Source organism: Adiantum capillus-veneris, chromosome 4 (genome assembly GCF_014529385.1).
Source record: "Adiantum capillus-veneris isolate H3 chromosome 4, ASM1452938v2, whole genome shotgun sequence".
Lineage (NCBI taxonomy): Eukaryota > Viridiplantae > Streptophyta > Polypodiopsida > Polypodiales > Pteridaceae > Adiantum > Adiantum capillus-veneris.
In genome coordinates, this window is record NC_140934.1 from 92912113 (window position 1) to 92936722 (window position 24610).

The 24610-nt window shown below is 42.9% G+C and overlaps 2 protein-coding genes across 2 annotated transcripts; one reads left to right on the forward strand and one right to left on the reverse strand.

The window, feature by feature from the left end:
* Positions 1–491: 491 nt before the first annotated feature.
* On the forward strand, positions 492–21920 carry LOC147459604 (uncharacterized). Its single transcript, XM_086511618.1, has 2 exons — positions 492–1094; positions 21744–21920. Exons 1-2 carry the CDS (start codon positions 492–494, stop codon positions 21918–21920), a joined length of 780 nt encoding a protein of 259 aa, XP_086367744.1.
* LOC147459605 (uncharacterized) lies at positions 21084–24027 on the reverse strand. The gene has a single exon (XM_086509865.1). It carries the CDS (start codon positions 22856–22858, stop codon positions 22205–22207), a length of 654 nt encoding a protein of 217 aa, XP_086365991.1. The 5' UTR covers positions 22859–24027; the 3' UTR covers positions 21084–22204.
* Positions 24028–24610: the final 583 nt, after the last annotated feature.

Here is a 24610-nt window from a genome sequence, read left to right on the forward strand (position 1 = left end):
ATATCACTCTCCTAAGGTACGTCAATTAAGTCTCCTAATGTAACGTACCACAATTAATGAGACTAAATGTAATTTACTACTGAACGCTGGGTCTCTTCTTTCCCGCTTCAACCTGTGTGAGCTTTCTTTGTCTCTGAGATCTCTCTTGGAGATCTATCTAGCTCCTCGCTGTCTCTCTCTCACAGAGCTCTTGCTGAGCTTTCTGTATCGCTCAGCCCCCCCCCCCCTCTCTCTCTCTCTCTTTCTCTCTCTAAGCATGGCTCCTCTTGTGTTTGAGCTCGCGCTCATCTCTCTCTCTCTCTCTCTCACGAACTCTATCTCCATAGGTTCCTCTTCTACTTGATGATTCTTGAGGTATGTAAACACTTATTATGCTTGTTAGTATCCTGCTAATTAGTGCAATAAGTGCCATGTATTAATTAAAAGTATAGTGTGTAGTTATGATTTGTATTGTATTTCTTGTAGAGCAATCCTTTGAAAGTACTGCAACAATGGAGCACAGTGAAGAACTGTTTATCAGCTCATCGTCATTGAGTAGAGAAGCTCAACTTCAGCGCAGAAAATTAATGAGGGAATATTGGGCTGCTCAGAAACGAAAGCAGCGTCAGGCAACGGTCAACTTTGTGACGGAAAGCAATACAGGGGAGATGGATGAAAGAAAGAAACGAAGGATATGTCAATCTATGGTACAACACTTTGATACATTAACCGTGGGAATGGATGCAAGTGGTAGGAAGGAAATCTTTGATGAAATTCTTCAACATCCTTGCTTCCTTACTATGCAGAGTAAATCCAAAGAGTTGGAAGCAATTATGCTGAGAAATATCCGCAACACTTTGAATCATGTGAAGGTCCCAAGATCTTCAGACGAGTTTTTTGTGAAGAAATCAGCAATGATGATGTTGGTGAATGGTGGAAGCAAGGAGCAAAACAATGACATGAGCATACCGCAAGCTGCCAAGCTTATGGGGATCCACAAAAGAAACTTATATTCAGCCAGACATCACTTAATAGTGTCCAGTGAATCCGATGGTTCGTTCCCTGCATCTACGTGTCATAGAGATGATGCACGGAGAACTCACATCACTCAAACTGTTAAAGACATAGTCTTTCAATTTTGGACGGATGAGACGAGGGTGTCCCCCAACAAGAAAGATGTTTGCAGTAAGAGACTAGCTAGATGTTCATATGTAAAGCATCCAATCCACCTTCTTGAGGAGCCTCAGGTAATTGATATATTTTTTTAGCACTTTTTATTGGTGCTACAACTCATTACTGCCATAACATTATGTTTCTATACTTGTTTTTATTAGTGCTACAGCTTGTTTTGGTGTTTTGCACCACTTTCTAGTGGTGCTGCAACATTAAAAAGTGGTGAAACATTCCTATACTGATCTCTAATTGTATCTGAACCACTTCTAAAATTTGATCAATAGTTCTAAATGTTTTTGAAGCACTTTTACTTGTGTTTCCACACCACTTTTTAGTGTCTTTGAACCAGTTTTTAATGTTTTGTAGCAGGTTTTAATGTTTAAGAAACAGTTTTTACTAGAAATGCACCAACGCTTCATCGTAAACCCTACAAAGTGGTGTTCACCCACTAAAAAGTCTTGTTTACCCAATGCTAACAGACGTGTTTTACAAACTCGTAGGGGTGTTACAAGTGCAAATGTTTTTGGTGGTGCAGCTCACTTTTTCCAAGTGATGTAGCAGCTTTTAGTCATGGTGCAACAGTTATAGTAGTGCCATAGACTTTTTACTGCTGCTGCACGAATGGTGCCCACCACCTTATGATGGTAACCAAAACCATATTAGTGGAGTTTGAACACATTTTGTTAGTAAACACTTACAAGTGCTGTCACACCACAATGAAGCGGTGGACACAACACTTACACGTATAAAAACCACTTTCACGTGGTGTCTGACCGCATTCAAGTGGTGAGAAGCCACTTTCATGTGCTAAGTCACTACGTCAGTCCATCACTCCATGCAAGTGGTCTCCCAAGTGGTGTGACACCACTTTCAAGTAGTAACTAAAACCTTATCACTGCAATCAAGTGGAAAGTTCCCGCTTTAAAGTGGTTAGACACCACATTCAAGTTACAAGAAAACGTGTTAAAGTGGTGACTGCCCACTTTGAACTAGTTTCTCACCACTCTCAAGTGGTCATCAAGTGGTGAGACACCACTTTCATGTGCAAAGTACTACGTTAGTCATCACTCCATGCAAGTGGTGAGACACCACTCCCAAGTGGCCGAACACTACATTCCAATGACTTGAATCCGCGTTCAAGTGGTGATTGCCCACTTTGAACTAGTTTCTCACCATTCTCAAGTGGTCTTCAAGTGGTGAGATACCACTTTCAAGTGATAGCTTAAACCTGGTCACTGCAATCAAGAGGCAAGCTCCCGCTTTCAAGTGGGCAGTCACCGCATTCAAGTGACTAGAATCATCGTTCAAGTGGTGACTGCCCACTTTGAAGTAGTTGCTCACTAATTTCAAGTGGTCATCAAGTGGTGAGACACCACTTTCATGTGCTAAGTCACTACGTCAGTCATCACTCCATGCAAGTGATGAGGCACCACTCCCAAGTGGCAAGACACCACTTTCAAGTGGTATCTAAAACCTTGTCACTGCAATCAAGCGGCAAGTTCCCGCTTTCAGGTGGCCAGAAACCGCATTCAAGTGACCAGAATCCGCGTTCAAGTGGTGACTGCCCACTTTGAAGTAGTTGCTCACCACTCTCAAGTGGTCATGAAGCACTTTTCACAAGAGCTCCTCCACTTCCAAGTTGTGTTGGACCACTATCTAGTTCTGATGCTGGCATGTCGCCTAGTATTTTGTCCCTCCCAGCTACTTTTTAAGTGGTAGATTTTAATTGGTGGCTGGCCACTTTGAACTAGTCGCTCACCACTCTAAAGTGTTCATCAAACACTTTTCACAAGAGCTCCTCCACTTTCAAGTTGTGCTGGACTACTACCTAGTGCTAATGCTGGTCTGTCGCCTAGTATTTTGTCCCTCCCAGCTACTTTTTAAGTGCTAGTTCTGAACTTCCCCATAACTTTCATGTCCTTACTCACCACTTTTTAATCGTTGCCCACCATATTCAAGCAGTGCACACCATTTTTTATTGGCGGTTCATCACCGTCAAGTGGTTTGAATTCACTTTTAAGTCGTGCCAAACCACTTTTTAGTTACGCTGAATGCGGTTTCTCACCACTATTAAGTTGTCCTCACACAACCTCTTAATATTCTACCTTTTTGTATGGTTACTAGTTTCTACACTAATTTGTATTTGTGGTGCATTATTTTCACAGGTAAAACAATACTACTGAATGTATCATTACTAGTTTTTAGTGGTGCACACCAGTTTTTAGTGATATAGAATCACTTTTTAATGTTTTGAAACAATTTAACCAATTTTGAATGCTAAGTTTATTTTTAACATTTGTACACATGTATATTGCAGGTGGAGCTTTATTTAAGATTCAAGACAAAGTATGCAGATATTCAGATTTCGCAACGTTGCTTCGAGTCTATGAAACCGTTCTTTGTCCGAAAATTGAGGGATCGCTACACCTGCTGTTGTATTGTGCATGTACAAATGATTTTCCTTAAAGAGGCAGTAAATCACATGCGGACTCGAAGTTTTGATCTTCATGGTTCTTGCTGCATGTGCAGCTACCCTATATGCCTTCATCATGATGAAGTTGTCAACCATGGATGTCTTGCATACAAAAATGCAAGTATGAGCACCACTTTACTGTTGGAGTCTATACTCTACCCTATACTTGTAGAACATAGTTTCCATAGCTACCAATGCTTAATGGGAACATGCAATGCATGCGGTGTAGGTAATATTCAGATCTGTCCAAGAGAAGAAGTTGAGCAGAGTAAGCAAGTATCTGTGAAGTTTTTTGAAAATATAGTGGGTGCCACTGGATTAAACAATAAAGCTAGAAAGTGCACTGTGAAAGACATTGTCCACAAGAAAATGCTGCCTAGAGAACTTTTGCGAGTGTACCAAGACCACTTGAAGAAGTATGTCACTCACAATTTTATATTTACGTGGCAAGCACAACAGTTCAAGGACTGCATTTCTTTGTTTCCAGATGATGTGGTTGTCTCCGTCGTTGACTTTGCAGAGAACTACTCCTTCAAGGATCAAAATGAGATCCAGTCAATGCATTGGTACACTAAGCAGGTCACTATCTTTGTTCTGATTACTTATTTCCGCATTGCATCAGGTGCATTAAAGAAGACCATGCACTTTTTTTGTCTCAGATGATAAACAACATGACACCTTATTTGTGCAGCATGCTTTTCTCTTACATGCTCAATGGTTGAGAGATCAAGGGCTAAGCTTTAAAAAACATTGGGTTTGGTCAGATGGCGCAGCTTCACAATTTAAAGCAAAGAGACCGTTTTACTTTGTTGCTAGATATTGGAGCCTTACTGGCATGGAAATGAATTGGAATTTTTTTTGCTTAGGACATGGAAAGGGGGAACATGATGGGACTGGGGCTGTCATTAAAAGGGCTCTAACTCATGAGCAATTGAAGCAAAATAGCGTGCGGTTGACTTGTGCAGTTGAAGTTGTCTCTTTTTTGAGAATGCATCTCAGTACTGGAGCAACTACTATGTATGACAAGCAAAAGAGGGAGGTCAGTAGGGTGTTCTGGGAGGTCAAGCTAGGCGATGTTCAGTGATCCCATCAATGGGACTGCAAACCATTGAAGGGCTCAAGAGCAATGCACTGTGTGAATGGGTATTCTTAGAACAACACTTGTGCATTGCGATCAAAACGGTTGTCATGCTTTTGTTTTCCTTGCAGGCTTGGCCATTGGAGAAACTGTATGAACAGATCACATGTGGAGACATGGAAATATCACACTTTGGAGCCACTTGCTAATGATTCCCAATCATACGGAGACTCAGACGATGAGGAGTTCCATGGTGCCACTTATGCAGGTCATTATGACTCCTTAAGCGATGCTCTCACACCTGGAGACAATTTTGCTGTCACTTCTGAAGAGAATAATGAGGAGGCTGTTGACTTCTACATTTTGAAGCGTGTAGTAGCTAAGGGCCTAACAACTAACGAGCAAATTGATGCATGGGGCAATAAGGTAGAGAAGCATACTTATATGGTCACCGGCCATTGGTATAAATCCCTACAAGCAAACTTGTATGAGCTGTGGGATAACAAGCCAGTAGTTTTCATATATTCCCACTTGATAAGGGCAATAAAGTTCCCTATGGAGCCTGTAGTTCTCGATGGCATAGGAGAAGTGTTCGAACTTTCCAATGAAAACCATGAGGCAATATACAATAGCATGCCCTTTGAATTGTAAATCAAATCTGATTTTATATCATCTAGTGAAAGATTGAACAAGATGGAATTGGTGTAAACGTACGATGGAATTGACATGTTGGTTTTTGAGAATGCTTCACCACTCCCCCCTCCCCCCCCAAACATCACCACTAAAAAGTGTTGCAATTTCACAAAAACTCAATAAAAATTTACCACTTTTTAGTGGTACTAAAGTGGTTTAGCCCCACTAAAAAGTGGTTAATAATGCTTCACCACTCCCCCCAAAAATCACCATTAAATGGTGTTGCAGTTCCAGAAAAACTGTTGCAATAACATAATAAAAATTTAACCACGTTTTAGGGGTTTAGCACCACTAAAAAGTGGTTCTGAGACATTCAGAAGTGTAGAGACATGTATAGTGCTGAGACAATAAAGTGCCAGTTTTTCTGTATATTACAACAATTATCCAAAAACGTCTACATATCCACCAAGAATATACAATATATAACATTTCTGGCACTTCCGGATGTACAATCTCATTCATCTCCATTTATAGCAAAGTGCTCAAAGACTAGATTCGAAAGTTCATCTTTGGGATTGCTGATGGGGTTTGCCTTTGTATACTCCAGGGTATTGGGGGTTAGTTCCCATCTGCACAGCCATGGAAACAGTGTGCGCGTGAGGTAATCAGGGTCTTGTTCTTCATCAAGAGGATCAAAGGTGGGTGGACATATACAGTTGTCCCAGACATTGCGCAAATTTTTATATCTGGAGTCATCTACCAACAATGTCCGAGAGGAGTCGTATTCTGGAAACTTGTTCCAAACATGGTAAAGGGGCTTCAAAGACACAGGTTCACCTGCAAGGTCTCTTGGAGCTCCAGCAATTTCTTCAAAATACGACCACTTTTCACATTGCCAGTTTGAGAAGAGATCCCTAAAGTAATAAGTCCTATGTTCCCATATGTCTGGCCAACATGTACTGAGGATATGCTCAATGTTAGCAGCATTACAAGTGCTCCAAATCATTGCATCCGCTATTTGCCTCAAATCCCAAACAAATTGCTCAACATCTCTACGGTAGTAGATCCACAACTTCTCGTCCACTCTTTTTAGTTTAACTCTGTCGGAAGCTGGACGTAGAGGGTGTTTAAGTTGTCCAGTCTTTGGATCACGTTTGGTTACATCTCGTTTCACGAATAGTCCATCGAGATCAAGGATGATGAGCTTTTTGATCTTGCAGAAATTCGAAACAAGATATCCCCATCCAGGGCAGTTTGGCAAAATCTCCTCAATTTCGGGGCAAACTGCTGGTTCCTGGTCTTCCTCTACTTTATCTGGTGTTACATCTGCATCCTGCTCTGCATCCTGCTTAGCTGCTATGTCTTCAACCTTCTCATCTGGTTCTTGAACATCTCCAATCCAGCTAAGTTCTGCCATAGACAAGTAGCATGCCTTAAAAACCTCAATTAGTCTGACATATTAACCTTTTCAAAATACACTTGAAAAGTATACCTTCCAGGCTATTGATTTCCATTTCATTAATTTCCTGAACTTCTATGGCAACAGTCCACTTGGCAGGAGATACTGGAGAGAAATAATAAGCTCTACTTGAAGATGCTCATGATGATGTCGAAAAGAACAATATGAGTACAATAAATAGACAGTCAATGAACAATATGAGTACAATAAATAGACAATCAATGAGCAATAAACAACTAGTGAACGAAAAATAAAGCTGTCGTTTCATTATCATCAAAATGAGGGTACAAAGACAAAATTACAAAGAGGCTACAAAGCACAAAAGGTTAATAGAGGCTACAGAAGTTTCTTGCGGGACTTTGGTTTGGGAGGTTTAAGGTTGGGTGCTTGGAGGTTAGTCTTTTTCCGAGCAGATGAAGGCTCCTTGGATTTTTTACCTCCTAGAGTAGGCTCTGGAGGCTCGGATGCAACCTTATCTTTTTTCTTTGGTGTGGCGCGCTCTTCAGTGTTGCTCCTCTTTTTCCTACGCCCCAAAATCTCTGCACAAACCTGTGAAATAAGAAGTTCTGAGTCCTCATCAGACAAGTTCACCGTTGTATCCTTTTCAATTGGCTTCTCATATGATTTTTCAGCGTCCTCTACGTCCTTGTTCATTGCAGGTTTTGGCTTCAGAGGCACCTCGGCTGACTCCTTGGATGCGTCACCTTGAGCTCCCACTACATCTGCTCTTTTTTCAGCCCTTTTTTCTATCTTTTGTTGGTCCGGAGTGTCTTCACCTGCTTGTTTCTGGGATGCATTCTTATCCCCGCACCCACCACACATGCTATCAATATTGGGCTTGCATGATGACCTAGCTTGGGAGTGTGCTACATAAAAGACAATGTAATAATACTCAATATTAAGTTATGTGAACATTCAAAGAGAAGAATGTTCCACATAATATTACCAATTTCATCAATAGGAGATCCAAAGATGGCTTCCATTGGATCTTTCTCTGCAATTACATGGAGAAAAGAAACAAAATGGTCAAGAAATGAATCTACAATCAGCTTCATATCATAAGGTATAAAAACATCGATCACCTGTACCAACATGCTCATCCATGGTTGCCTCTCCAGGTGCCAGCAGCTTCAAACATCTTTTAAAGGTTCCTCACATCCATGAAATAGACACTGGCCGGCAGACTTACAGGCAGTTATAAAACAAAGTGGGTGATACAGATGTTGACACCGGAGCATGTAGACATCGATAACAACAGTCTGCATGATAGACATCCCACAAGCAACACAATCACCTAACTGCACATAGCTATTGTCCGATCCCAAATGAACAGGCGGCGTGACAGGAAGGATAGGCATTCTTGACTTGAACAAATTAATAATCGTTTCCACAAATCGAAGATGCCCTGTCGCCACTTCTACTTCCCATAACAAAGTGTCATGCTGACCCTGTAAAAAAATAGCACTGCGTACTTTATAAAACAGTATAAGTGTTTGTGCATTACTTTCAAGAGTCTTCATCACTTTATGTGGTACCACTTAAGAGTGTTATATAAACACATTTAAGTGGTCTTTTACCATATAAAATGGTCTCTAACCATTTTTCCCTAATTAGAGTTTAACCACTTTTAAGTAATATCAACTACTACTAGGTGAATCAATCAAGCTTACATACTTGTAACTGTGCTACCTCTTCACCTAGGTTATCGAGGTTGTGCACTTCAATATCAAGTCCCATGTCTTTGAGAGCCTCCTTTCTGATTTGAATCAAGGTCTCAAGCTTTGCCATTGCTTCCTCGTTTGGTACAAGCCCAGCCTTATGCAACTTGAGTTCCTCCATATCCTTGTTCATTCTCTCTACGATCTTGGCGGCGCCTCGCATCAAACCAACCTGCTCATCTCTCTTTGTCTTTGATTGATCTAAAGCAATTTTTATTGCTTCGAGACATTGCTGCTTCTCTTTTAACTTTTCAGCAGCATTAGCCTTCATGTTAGAAATAGCTGCTACATCATCCGTTGACGCAGAAAATGTAGTCGAGGAAACATTTGACATTCCAAATGTTCCCATCGAGCCAAAGGCCCGCTTCTTTAGAAATTCCTCCTTAGCCTGCCCTGAAAATTGATGTCCACCTGAGTATGTCTGCCAGTCAAAGCCTGTGCCAGTACTGTCAATGTAATTAGGCATATTTTCTGCATTAAATTTCCACTCGCTTCCAAGACATGGGGCCGTTTGTGGACCTCCATTTCTCCAATTTCCTATTTAAAGTTTTCTGTTGGCGTAACATTTTGATAACACCTTCAGCATACACAGCCCATGCAACTAAACCTTCAGAATCTTCAGCGGCCTTGCACTTCTGCCAAGTAAATCCATGTGCAAAATGCACGCCTACCTCGTTGTTTGGGGGAGCTCCCTGATATACTTTGTGGTATAGCAGGAGACATTCTTCATACATTTCAGGCCTCAGCCCCTTGGCCTCAGCCCCTTTAAATGCATCTTCTCCTTTTGGTGGCGCTTGTAAAGCCATACACTAAGCCACTCCTCATCTGAGAAATCATCATCACATAGGAGCTTCGGATCCTGGCCAACCAAGCATAGCCCATATTCGATATGAAAATCTTCCTTGGTGAAGAAAAATTTTGTTTGAGTGGGTAAGGCCACTCGTGGTACTGTCCACCTCCCTGTAAAAACATATAAGAATGCATGTTAGTATGTAATGAGCCATAATTAAACTTGTTTTATCAACAATAAGAAGTGGTTGAAATGATTTCTGCACCATTCTCAGTGGTACTGCAAAATTTTTAAGTGGTGGTGTACCACTAAATGGTTCTCAACCACTTAAAACTGGTGAGGTAACACTAAAAAGTCCTGCTACACCACTATTTTCTAGTGATACATTCCCTTTTGGTGTTTCTTCACCAGTTTAAAGTGGTGCTCTAGCACATAACAGTGGGCTGAACCACTGCTCAGTTGTGCTACACCGATGTGAATTGTTGTACACAACTTAAAACTGGTGCTACACTCCTAAAAAGTGGTGCTACACCAATAGAATGTGGTAGGCTCCTTGTAAAGATTCATCACTTAAAAGCACTTAACCACCACTTTTAGCAAAGATGCAGAACTAACGATTATTGCACTTTTGTAAAGCATTACTAAAAAGAGGTTCTATAGCACTGAAAGTGGTTGACCATCACGCACCACCACTTAAATGTGATTTGAACACAAAAAGCGGTGACCACCACTTTAATTGTGTTTACCACTTTATACCAAATAACATTCAAGTTAAGAAGCACCACTTTTCAGTGGTCCTACACACTTTTAAGGTACCGAATAACGTTCTAGTTAAGGAGCACCACTTTATAGTGATGTTCACCACTTTATAGTGGTCTTCACCACTATACACACCACTTAAATGTGATTTGAACCACAAAAAGTGGTGAGCACCACTTTATTGGTGTTTACCACTTTATACCAAATAACGTTCAGGTTAAGAAGCACCACTTTTTAGTGGTCCTACACACTTTTATGGTACCGAATAATGTTCTAGTTAAGGAGCACCACTTTATAGTGATGTTCACCACTTTATAGTGGTCTTCACCACTATAAACACCACTTAAATGTGATTTGAACCACAAAAAGTGGTGAGCACCACTTTATTGGTGTTCACCACTTTAAACCAAGTAATGTTCAGGTTAAAAAGCACCACTTTTCAGTGGTTTTACACACTTTTAAGGTACCGAATAACGTTCTAGTTAAGAAGCACCACTACTAGAAAGTGGTGCTTCTTAACTAGAACGTTATTCGGTACCTTAAAAGTGTGTAAAACCATTGAAAAGTGGTGCACCATCGTGATGCTTCGCTTAAAAGTGATGCTTCACCACAAAATAGTTAGGGTTTTCCATTGGAAAGTGATGCACCCATTGTATCACCCGTTTTTACTAGAACCTTACCTCTTTTCAGTGCTGCCCAACACTTTAAAGTGGTCTAGTATCACTTTTAAGAGATGGTGCACCATATCAACATAACTATGTAGTGATGCAACCATGGTTTCTGCCCAACTTTAAAGGGTGTTGCAGGTGCACCACTTCAACACAGCCTATCAGTGGTGTTGTACCCATAAAAAGTGGGGTTCACCCACTTGATATTTACTAGTGGTGTGCACACTACATTTTCCTAATAAAGCAACACTTTAATTGAATCCATGGGGTAAATACCTACATCTAACCTGCTGAACATTTTGCTTCTTAGGTGTACCCTTGGGGGACTCGGAAGTTCTTTTTGTAGCATGCATGTGCAAAAAATTCAGAAATTTTACAAGACATAAAACCAATTTTAGAAATGCATGCATGATGCATCTAACCTGTTTTGATAGGCGACTCCTGCGTAGAGCTCTTTCCCTTCCTAGGTGTACCCTTGTCAGAGTCTGAAGGTCCTTTTGTAGCCTGGTTCTTCATCCTGAAAAAATCACAAATGCCACATAGATACAAGATCAATAGTTAAATGCATTCATGCTTGAACCTGCATGATGCATTTGTATAAGCATGCACACACAACTGATAAAATCTGCATTCATGCTTCAAGCTGCATGATGCATTCTTATAAAGCATTCACAAGGGTGATCAATTAGATGTGCACAATGCATATACATTCCAGAAATAAATTCTAAACTTACAAATGCATCATTAATAGTTACAATCCATGATTATCTTGCCACCCAACAGAGAGCAGACCATATTGCCAGGGGTTGAACTGGGTCCTTACGCACCCACCCATTCACTTTAACCACTAGGCCAAGCCCCCTTTTGTTATCTTGCACACATTCAGAGACAAGCATACAACGCTTCTACATCTGCATGAAGCATGTTAAAACATGGATCAATGCTACCTGGAAATGCTACCTAGGAAAACCAGCCACATTCAAATTCAACCAACATTCGAGATAGAATGCTTCAAGCTACATGATGACACATACCTGTTGCTGTTGCAGGGGATTTTTACTGAAGTTGATGACCAGCCCAGCAAAAAGTACTCCTCCTGAATTTGCTTGCTGATGTTGTGATGTTGCTGCTTTTTGCTTCGGCTAGCAGAGAAACGCAAAGGAGGGAGGAAAGAGAAACCTGAATGGCGCTGGCGAGACAGAGAGATGGGGGAGGAACGAGCGAGACAGAGTGGGAGGGACGAGACTCGAGAGAATATTTGCATTAAGTGCTTGAACGTACCTTGAGGTGATCATTAATGAGTAAGCTCTTTCACTTAGTACACGTCAAATTTTAACCCTTATTTTCCATAAATTTTGAATTTAATCCCACTGTTTCAAACGCCTAAACCACCCATTTTCTCAACCCCAAAAACCATATACTATATAGTGGCAAAAGTGGTCCACCTATACATGCTTTCACCCCTAACGTAAATCTAAATCTAACTTAATCTTAAACTCAACATAAACATAAATCTAAATGTAATCTAACCTAATTGAGTTTAAATCTTAACCTAATCTCTCTCTCTTTGTTTTCTCCCCTTATCTCTCTCTTTCGTCTTCTCCCGCTCTCTCTCTCTCTCTCTCTCTCTCTCTTTGGTTTTTTATTCTCTCTCTCTTTCTCGCTCTTTCTCTTTCTCTTTGTTTTCTTCTCTCTCTCTCTCTCTCTTTGTTTTATATCTTTCTCTCTCTTTACTTTCTCTCTCTCTCTCTCTCTCTCTCTCTCTCTTCCTCTCTCAATGTGTGTGTGCATGCATTCTTTGTTTATGCATGTGTGTGTATGTGTTTTTTGTTTATGCATGTGCTCTCTCTCTCTCTCTCTCTCTCTCTCTCTCTCTCTCTCTCTCTCTCTCTTTATTTCAAAGACACAATGTGTGTGTGTGTGTGTGTGTGAGGGGGAGAGAGAGAGAAAGAGGGGAAGGGAACATGAGAGAGAGGAGAGGGAAGGAGCATACCTGGCTCTCCTTCCTCTCCTCGTGTGTGTGTCTGTGTGTGTGTGTGTGTGGGAAAGAAAGAGAGAGAGAGAGAGGGAGAGCGCGGGTTACCTCTTTGCTTGACCGTCGAAAACTCAGATCTGAGATCTAAGTTTTCGGGCGCTCTCGATTTATTTTTAGTCTTGTCGGCGTCACTATGGTCGTCGCTATGTAACAAATAAAATAGGGACACTCATAGCGATGCCGTGGAATTTCACTTTTTAGCGTCGTACTGCGACTTGCGAGCGTCGCTAATGTGAAGTACCTCTTGTAGTGGTATTATGGCCATACGAGAGAAATTCTGACAAGTTTCGTTGGCGTCGCTCCAAGACGACATCGTTTGGTCATCAAAATTTGCACTCTTGGAAAAGAGTGCACGCTCCCCATGCGTGCAAATTTTGGCACCAAGATAGCGTCATCTCATAGCGGCGCGACCAAAATTACCGGAATTTTCCTCACTTGACGTCTTATGGCCACGCGAGAGAAATTCTGGCAAGTTTGATTGGTGCCGCTCCGACACGACGTCGTTTGGCCACCTACATTTACATGCTTGGGGGAAGAATGCACACCCCCCACATGTGCAAATTTTGGCACCAAGATGGCGTCATCGCATAGCGGTGCCAACCAAATTTGTCGGAATTTTCCTTACTTGACGTCTTATGGTCATGCAAGATAAATTCCGCCAAGTTTCGTTCGTGCCGCTCCGAGTCAAAATCGTTTCGCCACTAAACTTTGCACGCTTGAGAGATTGCGCACCAACCCCACCCGTAAAAATTTTGATGCCTAAACAACGTCATCTCAGAGCGACACCAAGCAAACTTGCAAAAATTTTGCTCGCTTGATGCCTTATGACCATACGAGAGAAATTATGGCAAGTTTCTTTGGCGTCACTCTACGACCACGTCGTTTGGCCACCACAATTTGCACACTTATGGAAAAGTGCATGCCCGCCATGCGTGCAAATTTTGGCACAAAGATGGCGTCATCTCATAGTGGCATCAACCAAACTTGCCGGAATTTCCCTCACTTGACGTCTTATGGTCATGCAAGAGAAATTCTGGCAAGTTTCGTTGGCGCCACTCGTAGACGACGTCGTTTGGCCACCAAAATTTGCACGCGTAGAGGATAGAGCACACCCCCATGTGTGCATATTTTAGCACCCAAACGACCTCATCTCACAACGACACCAACCAAACTTGCTGGAATTTTACCCGCTTGACGCCTTATGGCCATACGAGAGAAATTTTGGCAAATTTCCTTGGCGCCGCTCCGAGACAATGTCGTTTGGTCACCAAAATTTGCACTCTTTTGGAAGTGTGCACGTCTCCCACGCGTGCAAATTTTGGCACCAAGATGGCATCATCTCATAGCGGCGCCGACCAAACTTGCCCGACAAAATTTTCCTCACCTGATGTCTTATGTCCATGCGAGAGAAATTCCGACAAGTTTGGTTGGTGCCGCTCCGAAAAGAGATCGTTTTGCCGCATAAACTTGCACGCAAGGGAAATAGTGCACGTCCTCCATGTGTGAAAATTGTGGTGCCAAAATGGCGTCATCTCATGGACCCTAACCAAACTTGCTGGAATTTCCCTCACTTGACGTCTTCTGGCCATGCAAGAGAAATGTTGGCAAGTTTCGTTGGTGCCACTCCAAGACAACGTCGTTTGGTCATCAAAACTTGCACACATGGGGGACAGTGCACGCCCCCCATGCGTGCAAATTTAGGCACCCAAATGACGTCATCTCAGAGCGGTGCCAACCAAACTTGCTGGAATTTTCTCACTTGACGCCTTATGGCATACGATAGAAATTCTGGCAAGTTTCGTTGACGCCACTCCGAGACGACATTGTTTGGCCACCAAAATTTGCACGCATGGGGGATAGAGCACTCTTCCCCATGTGTGCAAATTTTGGCACCAAGATGGCATCATCTCATAGCGACTCCAATCAAACTTGCCGGAATTTTCCTCACTTGACGTCTTATGGCCACGCGAGAGAAATTCCGACGCTCCGAAACGACATCTTTTTGCCACCAAAATTTGCACGCATGGGGGATAGTGCACGCCCCACACCCGTGCAGATTTTGGGACCAAGATGGTGGTGCCAACCAAACTTGCCTAAATTTCCCTCACTTGACGTCTTATGGCCATGCGAGAGAAATCCGGCAAGTTTGGTTGGCGTCGCTCTGAGACCACGTTGTTTTGCCACCAAAAATTTGCACGCTTGGGGAAGAGTGCACCCCTCCACGCTGCAATATTTGGTGCCAAGATGGCATCATCTCATAGTGGAGCCAACCAAACTTGCCAGAATTTTCCTCACTTGACGTCTTATGCACTACAAGCCATGCTTCACATTAGCGACGCTCATACAACGACGCTCAAATATGTAAATGCACGGCGTCGCTATTATCGTCGCTATGACCGTCGCTATGTTACTCTTGACATAGAGATGGTCATAGCGACGGTGATAGCGACACCCGCAGGGGTAAAAAAAATAACCGAGGGCGTCCGAAAACTCAGATCTCAGATCTCAATTTTCGATGCGCGCTCAAGCAAGGAAGGTAACGCTCTCACTCTCTCTCTCTCTCTCTCTCTTTCTTCTCCAAAAACACACACACACGAGGAGAGGAAGGAGAGCCAAGTATGCTCCTTCCCTCTCCTCACTCTCATGGTCCCTTCCCCTCTTTCTCTCTCCCTCTCTTTCACACACACACACACACATTGTGTTTTTGAGAGAGAGAGAGAGAGAGAGAGAGAGAGAGAGAGAGAGAGCACAAGCATAAACAAAAACGCACACACACATGCATACACAAAGAAATCACACACACATTGAGAGAGGAAAAGAGAGAGAGAGAGCATGCATAAACCAAAAATGCGCACACACACATGCATAATCAAAGAAAGCACACACACATTGAGAGAGGAAAAGAAAGAGAGAGAGAGAGAGAGAGAGAGAGAGAGAGAGAGAGCATGCATAAACCAAAAGAACGCACACACATGTATAATCAAAGAATGCACACACATTGAGAGAGGAAAAGAGAGAGAGAGAGAGAGAGAGAGAGAGAGAGAGAGAGAGAGAGAGAGAGCATGCATAAACCAAAAGAACGCACACACATGCATAATCAAAGAATGCACACACATTGAGAGAGGAAAAGAGAGAAAGAGAGAGATATATATAAAACAAAGAGAGAGAGAGATAAAAGAAGAAGAAGAAGAGAGTTTTAACATCGTAGGAAAGTATCCCAAGAGACCTTAAAGATCTAGTCGACATGAGTTGAAGTCAAAAAATGTTATTCATAAGGAAAATGGCATAACCAATCTATCACACTTCGGTGATAGAATAGTTATACCATTTTTCTCCTATTTTTATTGGCGTGCACACACACTCGAGAAGAAGAGAGTTTAATTTAACGTCGTAGGAAACTAATTAAAGAGACCTAAAAATCTAGCCGACGAGGAGTTGAAACCAAGACGGTTATACCATTTTTCTCTTTTTATTGGCGCACACACACACAAGAAGAAGACAGTTTGAACGCCGTAGAAAACTATCCCAAAAGACGTTAAAGATTAAGATTTTAGTAGACTTAATTACGTTAAATTAGATCTAAGTTTATTTAAATTAGATTGGATTAGATTTAGGTTCATTTTTAGTTAGATTTACATTAAATTAGATTTAGGTTTATTTACGTTAGATTTAAATTTACGTTATATTAGATTAGATTTAGGTTTATTAATTTAGGTTTATATATGTTATATTAAATTAGATTTAGGTTATTTAATTAAGGTTAGAAGAAATGGCGAGGAAATCGTTTAAGATAAGGTTAGAAGAAATGGCGAGAAAATTTCTTGCGCTCACAGCCTCGACAGTCCATGCGGACCAGCAATTCCACCTGCATGTTCGACTGCTGCTACCATACAATAAGCCGTCATGTTCAGCTAATGGAAGAGCGCATTGAGCATACACAGAAATTAGTGATGCAAGATGATGATTCCAAGGGTCACACACACACAGACACACGATATCCCGTCAAATCTAGAATAAGAATTAAGTGCCTTGAGCAGACATCAGCTACATTGCAAGAATGACGTACCTGTATGCTACAAACAAAGATCTACTATGAAAAGATGTTAAGATGCTATGAAATGCTACAGCTAGAGAAGAGGCAAAGGGGTTTTGTCCACTACATGCAGTATCATGTAGACGTGGGTGTGTAGATTTCTTGTACCCACAAATATAGGCATTGACCAATAAAGACAAGATTATAACCCGGTGGTTCTGATCTCCGTGCACCTCTAGACCGAGGTGTGCTGGGATTGGACATGACTAGAGAATGTGAGGTAGTTTACAGTGTGAACAAAGAAAGAGAGAGAGAGAGAGAGAGAGAGAGAGAGAGAGAGAGAGAGAGAGAGAGAGAGAGAGAGAGAGAGAGAGAGATAAAAAGAGGAAGAATGTCAATAGAAGATTAAATTTGTTGTCCAAGTTATAAGATTTTTGCCCTCATTATGAGTAGTGACGAGGATGTGGGGCCGTCCAACCGAAACACCTATCTCTCAACGAGGATCTTATGTCCCTGTAACCATTGCAAGCATGCTCTGCGACGGACAAGACGCGTTTCTTTGCAGCACGTTCGCGAATTTGGTGAGTTCGATCCATCTATTATAGATCGAGTTGTTGCCAATTATAACTCATCGGACTCTGACGCTGGCCAACAGACAGCAATCTTGCAACCCAATAGACGTGTTCGCAGGCGCTTTGGTCAAGCAGCAAATGTGAGGCAACAAGATGTAGCCTCTGACCGCTCGGGGGATGATCATGCATACCACATTCCCAACGAGGCAATGTTTGAGCCCGAAATTGATGAAATGATCGCGACGATCATGGATTCATAAAGGCTTGTCTATGATGATATGAAAAGTGAAGCCGATACGCCATTGTATAATGGAGCACGTGTGTCTAGATTGAAAGCGTTCCTGGTTCTTCTCAACATGCAGACAAAGTTTGGATGGAGTGACACTAGCGTCACAGCGCTTTTCAGGTGATCTATTACAATAATTAGTTTACTTTAATAAAACTCTAAATGTATAATGATCTGATAGATTTTTACACAATTGTGCCGTATTTTTATGTTGTGTAGATTGCTCAAAGAGCACATACTACCAGTTGATAATGTGATGCCAGATTCTCGAGAGGAAGCAAGAAAGATTTTGCGAAACTTGGGGATGGATTATAATTCGATCCAAGCTTGTCCTAATGACTGCATTCTTTTCAGAGGGGAATACATAGACATGGAGAAGTGTCCGAAATGTGATTCCGAAAGATATTGAGTAGACCTCCAAGGAACAAAAATTTCGCAAAAGGTTTTGCGATATTTTCCTCTGCTTCCTCGCATCAAGCATTTCTTCGAATGTATGTCCATGGCTACCCTACCATCATGGCCTGAGGAGAATAAATCTTTGGATGGTGTGTTACGGATTCCTGCAGATTGTGCAGCCTGGAAACATATAGATGGAACATGGACGGATTTTGCCAGGGAAGCTCGAAATTTGCGCTTAGGCCTGGCTATGGATGGCGTAAATCCATTTGGTCAAAGATCAACATCTTACAAGGTATGGACCGTTGTCATCGTCAACTACACCATTCCCCCGTGGTTGACTACGAAGAAGGGGCACCTATGGCTAAGCTTGATTGTGCCGGGGCGATATAAAGTGAAAAATATGGATGTGTTTCTTCGTCCACTATTGGAAGAGCTACAACAATTGTGGATTGGCATAGAGGTGGTGGATATGAGCCGACACATAGGTCGACGGAATGCTTTGATCAGTCGAGGCATTCTAATGTGGACCATGCATGACTATCCCGGACTAACAGAATGCTCAGGTGATCTATTTACACTCCTCACTCAGACACTGTAAATCAACCTGCTACTCTCTATGGGGTGCATGCAGAGGATATACAAAATGAAACAGAGGACATCTGTTTAAACGGAGAGCTCTATATAGATATAGGAAGTTATGCTAAGCTATGCGAGGATGAGAGAGAGATCTCTTAAAGCCATAAATATTGTATTTGAACAAGTGTGCTCCTTTTTGTAAATTCAAAGTTATGCACTTGCCTCTTTCATCACTCAAGTTGAATAGAAGAAAAACGCTTTCTGTTGCTGCTAGCCTTTGAACATTCCAAAGCTACAAGCACTGGAGTGTTCTTGTACGATTCTCCGGCTCTTTAAGTATTTGCGTCATTGCGTCATTACACCCACATACATTTAATAGCTGTACGATTCTCCGGCTCATTAAGTATTTGCGTCATTGTATTTATCTCTCTCTCTCTCTCTCTCTCTCTCTCTCTCTCTCTCTCTCTATCTACTTGTCCATGTTTTCTACTCCATTCATTCAATATTAAGTTTAAATGTTCGTGTGTTTAATGCAGGTATGGATGATAATGAGTTTTTTTCTTCTTTGTCACCCCAGCAGAGACAGTGGTACGTGGAGCGTCATCGCTCAGACGCACCGTCGCGCGTTCCTACTCCATCCGCATCTCCCTCTGTTTCGGAGTCCTCAGCGTGCTCCGAAGCTTCTGTGTCGACGAGACGATCTTCACACTCGTCTAGGCACCGGTGCTCTAGTGGTGGCGGTGGCGGTTGTTGTGGTGGTGGCGCCACCGATGCTTCGACACCGCCTCGTGTTCGACAAGGCTCTTTACCCTCCCCTTCTTTGCCCATCCCGACACCAGCCACGGCATCGCCATCGACACTAGGTTTTGCGCGGTTGAGTGCCGTTCCCCACAGCTACACACCACTAGCTACTCCTCCAGGAGTCACTCCAGTGGACACTTCTCGCTTCGGGGCTCAGACTCCAGTGGAGACACCTGGCGTCCGTACCCCTGTTGACACGCCGCTAGAGACCCCTGTCGAGACACCCAGGTTCACGCGTCAGCGGCGAGAGGGCTTGCCTTACTCCGTTGACTTCAGCGGCGGCATCATCTTGGATGATGACGGCAAGAGGGTGATTTCGCGCATGCGCGGTCTTTGCTCTCAGGTGTTTAGACACTACATACTAAACTCCTGGAGTGAAATACCAAAAGAATTAAAAGACAGAGTTTTCAGCATGCTTCATGACGCGTTTCCCGTTCCAACACGGGATGACCGCTTCAATGAAGATGTGATGAAGGTTCGAATGCGCGAATACTGCAAGCATAAGCGTTCCGAAGTGCAAAAAGCAATCAAGCATGGATGGAACAGACCAGATTGGCTGGCCAAAGAAGATTGGAAGCATGCGAAGAAAGAAGCGCGCGAGAATCCCGACAAGTGGAAGCAACAAAAGGAGGCAGCCAGAGCGCGAGTAGAGGCAGGGAGCTCGCATCACTTGGGGAGCGGCGGGTGGGCATCATTTGAGGCCGATTTTGTAAGTGTTTTCACATCTATGTTCGATAGTTTAGGGTTTATGGGATTTGAAATTCTAACATAATGGACTCTTTGTATGTTTTGATAGTGGTCGTTTACAGGACGTGATCCCACTCCGTACGAGCGTGAGTACGCATGCAAGAAGGGCTTAAACGCCCTTATAGACATCGTGACTTCTCGCGGTGGCATGGTTAGTATTAGGGTTTATTATTTTCTATTTATTGTATTGTTTTATAGACGTCGCTCGCTATATGTTGAATTATACTTACAAAAAGCTATCTTATTGTTTTTTTTTGCAGAATCCGACAGATACGCCGCTTGGACGCGATGAGACGTCTGATTAGACGACGTCAGTTTAGCCATAGCTAGATAGCATTAGTTTCTTTTTGTCCTAGCTTATGTATCATGAGACCATGTAACTATGTATTTTTGAAAACCATGTATATTTTTAAAATAATGACAATGGTTTGTATCTATTACATTTGCAATGATTAACAATCAAGTGATTTTGCTGCTGTGTGACGCTCTTGTGACGCTTATAGCGACGCGTTTTGCGACGCCGAGGGTTTAAAAAACCCAATGTATTTCCGTCGCTATAAGCGTCACAAGAGTACACAACCTCTTGTAGTGATGGTCATGCAAGGGTGCGCAAGTGCCAAATCAACATATCGTTAGTAAGAATTAATTCTTCTCTAAGCACAATAAAGCCATCTGCTTCACTTTCAACGCGATCTATTAGGAATAGTTTGTGCACTTTTTGCAAGCCAATAAGGTGGTGCCAAGTGGCCCAACTCAGCTTGCAACAATTCTTGTGACAATCTTAGGTAATCAAGGTAAACAAATAGGTGATAGACATTTTGAAAAACAAATGAGAGAAGAATCTACACAGGATTCTCTCTCACACTTATTTTCTATTGAAAACACAAAAGGGGAGAACGGTTAGCCTGCATGAGAACTGACAGATCTATCTCTCTCTTGAACTGTTAGCGTGCATGAGAACTGACAGATCTCTCTCTCTCTCTCTCTCTCCTTGCTCAAGGGTTATTGTTGAGAGATCTCACGAGGGAGGTGAAGCGCCGCCTTCAAGTGGGTGAGTCTTTTTCTCTCCGACAGATCTCTCTCTCCCTCTCTCTGCTCAAGGGTTATTGTTCAGAGATCTCAGGAGGGAGGTGAAGCGCCGCCTTCAAGTGGTTGAGTCTTTTTCTCTCTCTCTCTCTCTCTCTCTCTCTCTCTCTCTCAACAATAGAAGCAGCACTCTCGCTTGATGGGCTGTTAAGGGCTAATTAGCGAAGGAAGCCTTGCTTCCAGAGCAAGAGATTCGAGCTTAAGGGGTAGGCATGGGCTTGGAGATGGATGATCATGGCTAAGAGACGCAAGCCTTGCTGGAGCAAAGGACTCGAGCTTAAGGGGTAGACATGGGTTTGGAGATGGTTGACAACAGAAATACGAGGCTAAGGTGATCTTGCAAGGTAGCAAGGCAGCCGATGTGGGGGGCATCTTGAAAACTAATGGAATTTATTTAAAAGAGAGCGAGTAGGTCACGAGTAGAAATATTGTGCTTCCAATCTTCTGCATTAAAGTGTGCGCTGGGCACGTGCTACAGAGAAATCCATCTGGCATTGGTAGAGAAGCCCCTGTCCGTATCCAAGTAATGTCTTGGAGAATTCCACCATCGTTGGCTTATGGCATCTGCTACGTCCGGATCGGTCAGCGAAGCGAGTTCAACATCAGAAAACCACCTTGTGCAGCCAAGCAAGAGACCTGGCAGGCTTGGCATTGAGTTGGGGGATTGTTATAGCGGTGCCTCAGCATCGGCAAACAAAGCAAGTTGCGCTCGATGAAGCTCCCTGCAGTCTTAACCTTTGCACATTAGCAAGCTGAGCAACTGACAACGATGTGTGGTGGTCGTTTGGTGGCGAGGAGGGAAGCAGTAGTTTTTAAGTACATACACCCTGCTTCCACAGCAGTGCTGCCCCTGATAGCATGGCATTGACAACGTATAATCAATAAGACGCATCATCGACATTAGGGATGCAATAGGAGAGGCCCTGTGATCTCAACACCTTACGAGAGGGGGCATAGCCATGTCGCCCATTGATTTGGCAGCACATATCCATTAGAGTAGGGGAAGCGACCAGGCGCCGACTTCCCATAGCATAAATGTAGCAAGCGGCCAAAGTGCAGCAAGGTAATATAGCATAGCTGAAGATGTTCATATACAGTGAAACTGATAGCAAGTTCAAACATGAATTGTGAATGAGATGGTGTTGTGAATACATATAGAGAGTTTTTCTTTATGCTATTTTGGTTACGCTCACGTTTTGCATTAATGTTGGTTGCTGTGCTTTTGATTACCCACATGAGCCTCCTACTCCTGTCACAGAACGGGAAATCTCTTCCCATGAAGAGACCCATCATGGTGAGAGAAGCAGCTTCTCCTGCCACATTTGCCTCAACATCGCGCACGAACCCGTCGTCACCGTATGCGGCCACCTCTTTTGATGGCCATGCATCTACCGCAGGCTCCAATCCCCACACCCCGATGGCAGTCCCGGCAAGACTTGCCTTGTTTGTAAAGCTAGCCTTGCCCGAGAGCACGCCATCCTTCTCCTCTATGGTAGTGGTATGACAAACTCTACGTCTTTCGGCCCGCCAAGCTTTCCATAACGCCCACCCAGCATTAGACCCACCACCCCTCTTGCCCAATCCCCAACTCATCCCCCCACCCCCTTCTCTCTTCTTCACTCTTTATCTACACCAGTCAAGCCTGTTGGAGATTTCAGGGGTACACAACCATCATCATCTCCACTAATTAGGTTGGGTAGACAGTAGCCCTCTTCATAACCTCCTTGACTCGGTAGGGAAAATCCCTCCTTGTCCATCTCTGTGACCCGACCACTAGAGGGAACCCACCAGGGTTTTCATGCCCATTTCTTCTCCTATTAAGGGTTGAAGAAGGCCTTTGTCTTCTGCTCTTTGAATGGGCGGGAGGAGGCTCTCTTCTCTGAATACATCACATGCTTCTTGTAACTTGATGCACCTCTCCTATGTAAACGCGGGCACGCAGCGAGGTTACCTCGACTCATGCTGATGTCCCTCTACAGGAGCCCCTTCTTGCAGCTCCTCCCATGAACCCACAGTCCCACACCCTCAGCTTGGCCATGGTGCCCATGCGACACACCCCTTGCAGGAGCTCCTTGGCCAGCGAACAATGGAAGACCAGAAGTAGAAGTTTCCTCCCCACACCTTTCATACCCTGCCTTGCCATCGCTATTACCTCTCAGCGCTGCTGGTATCTACCTTCCTGATCTTTATTTGCCTCGTTGGTTGTCCCCTGCTCCCTCTCTTGGTGTGAAGCTTTCCATGCCTACATTGGATTTTTTTGCCCAAGATGAGAGAATGTTTCGTTCGGAAGGTCGCATGTATGTCTATGATCTGACATTGAGATTTGTTAGCACACAAGGTGTGGTCTTCTTGCACACAGAGTTTCGAATTCCTGCAAGTTCGAAGATTCTGAGCGGATGGTGATTATGCCTGAAGAAGGCGCATTAGATCTGCCCAATTCAATCTGGGCTTTGTTGGAGATGTTGCGTTCAAAAATATTACGCTATGTACAAAGAAAACGAGAAAGAGAACCCTAACATCCACAACAAAGTGGAGATTTAGGGCAAAATTCAATGCTGGTTATCTTGATATGAAATTTTTGGCGCTGGAGTATTTACATATTCTCCAATCTCATGATGCCAAGTGGCATATCTCTCCTTTCGTGCTTTTCTGTGAGACTCTTAGGATATCAAGGTAATAAAAATAATGGTTGAAAAAGTTGTTGTCAAGCCGACCCCAGAGTGTGTAGAAGAAAAATCTCTATTCTATTGGTCAAATATGGTGAATTCAAGAAATTCAAAACAAATTTATAGGTTTTCCTTATTGATAGGGCACTTCCACACAGTGGGGGGACGGCTGAGTGGGGAGTGTGTGGGTTGTTTTGAATTCAGCCTTACCGCCCATACAAAATGTACCTTAGCTCTTTCAATGCATCAATAGTTTTTTTTTTTTAATAGAGAAAGTGGAATTGATTAAGATAAAACATTAAAATGAGAAAAAGGGGGCAAGGTCCAACAGATGGGGTTGGCCAACCCAACGAGGGAAGGTGTATTTACATGAAAAGAGGGGACACCATATGAGAGACTACATATAAATCATCTGTAGTCTGGTGGCTGAATAGATCCTACAAGCTTTACGAAACCAAAGATGCCATCTGTAGTCTTTGAACACTTGTGAAAGTGGAAAATCTACAGCATCCTTCAGTAGACTAAGAACCTCCTTGTTGATTCTTTTGATATCCAATTCTAATTTGTAAGAAGGTTCACAACTTCTTCCTGTAAAGAGGGCCTCATTTCTTGATGTCCATACATTCCACAAATACTGGGCTCTCCACACGTTCCAAAGAGTTACATCAAGATCTTTGAT

Bases quoted from the DNA above. Each gene is read 5' to 3' on its own strand.
- LOC147459605 (XM_086509865.1), bottom strand. From the start codon at position 22,858: ATGAGTTGGGGATTGGGCAAGAGGGGTGGTGGGTCTAATGCTGGGTGG.
- LOC147459604 (XM_086511618.1), top strand. From the start codon at position 492: ATGGAGCACAGTGAAGAACTGTTTATCAGCTCATCGTCATTGAGTAGA. The intron at 1,095-21,743 runs GTTAAAGACATA...CACGTGCTACAG, and splicing joins GAACTCACATCACTCAAACT to AGAAATCCATCTGGCATTGG.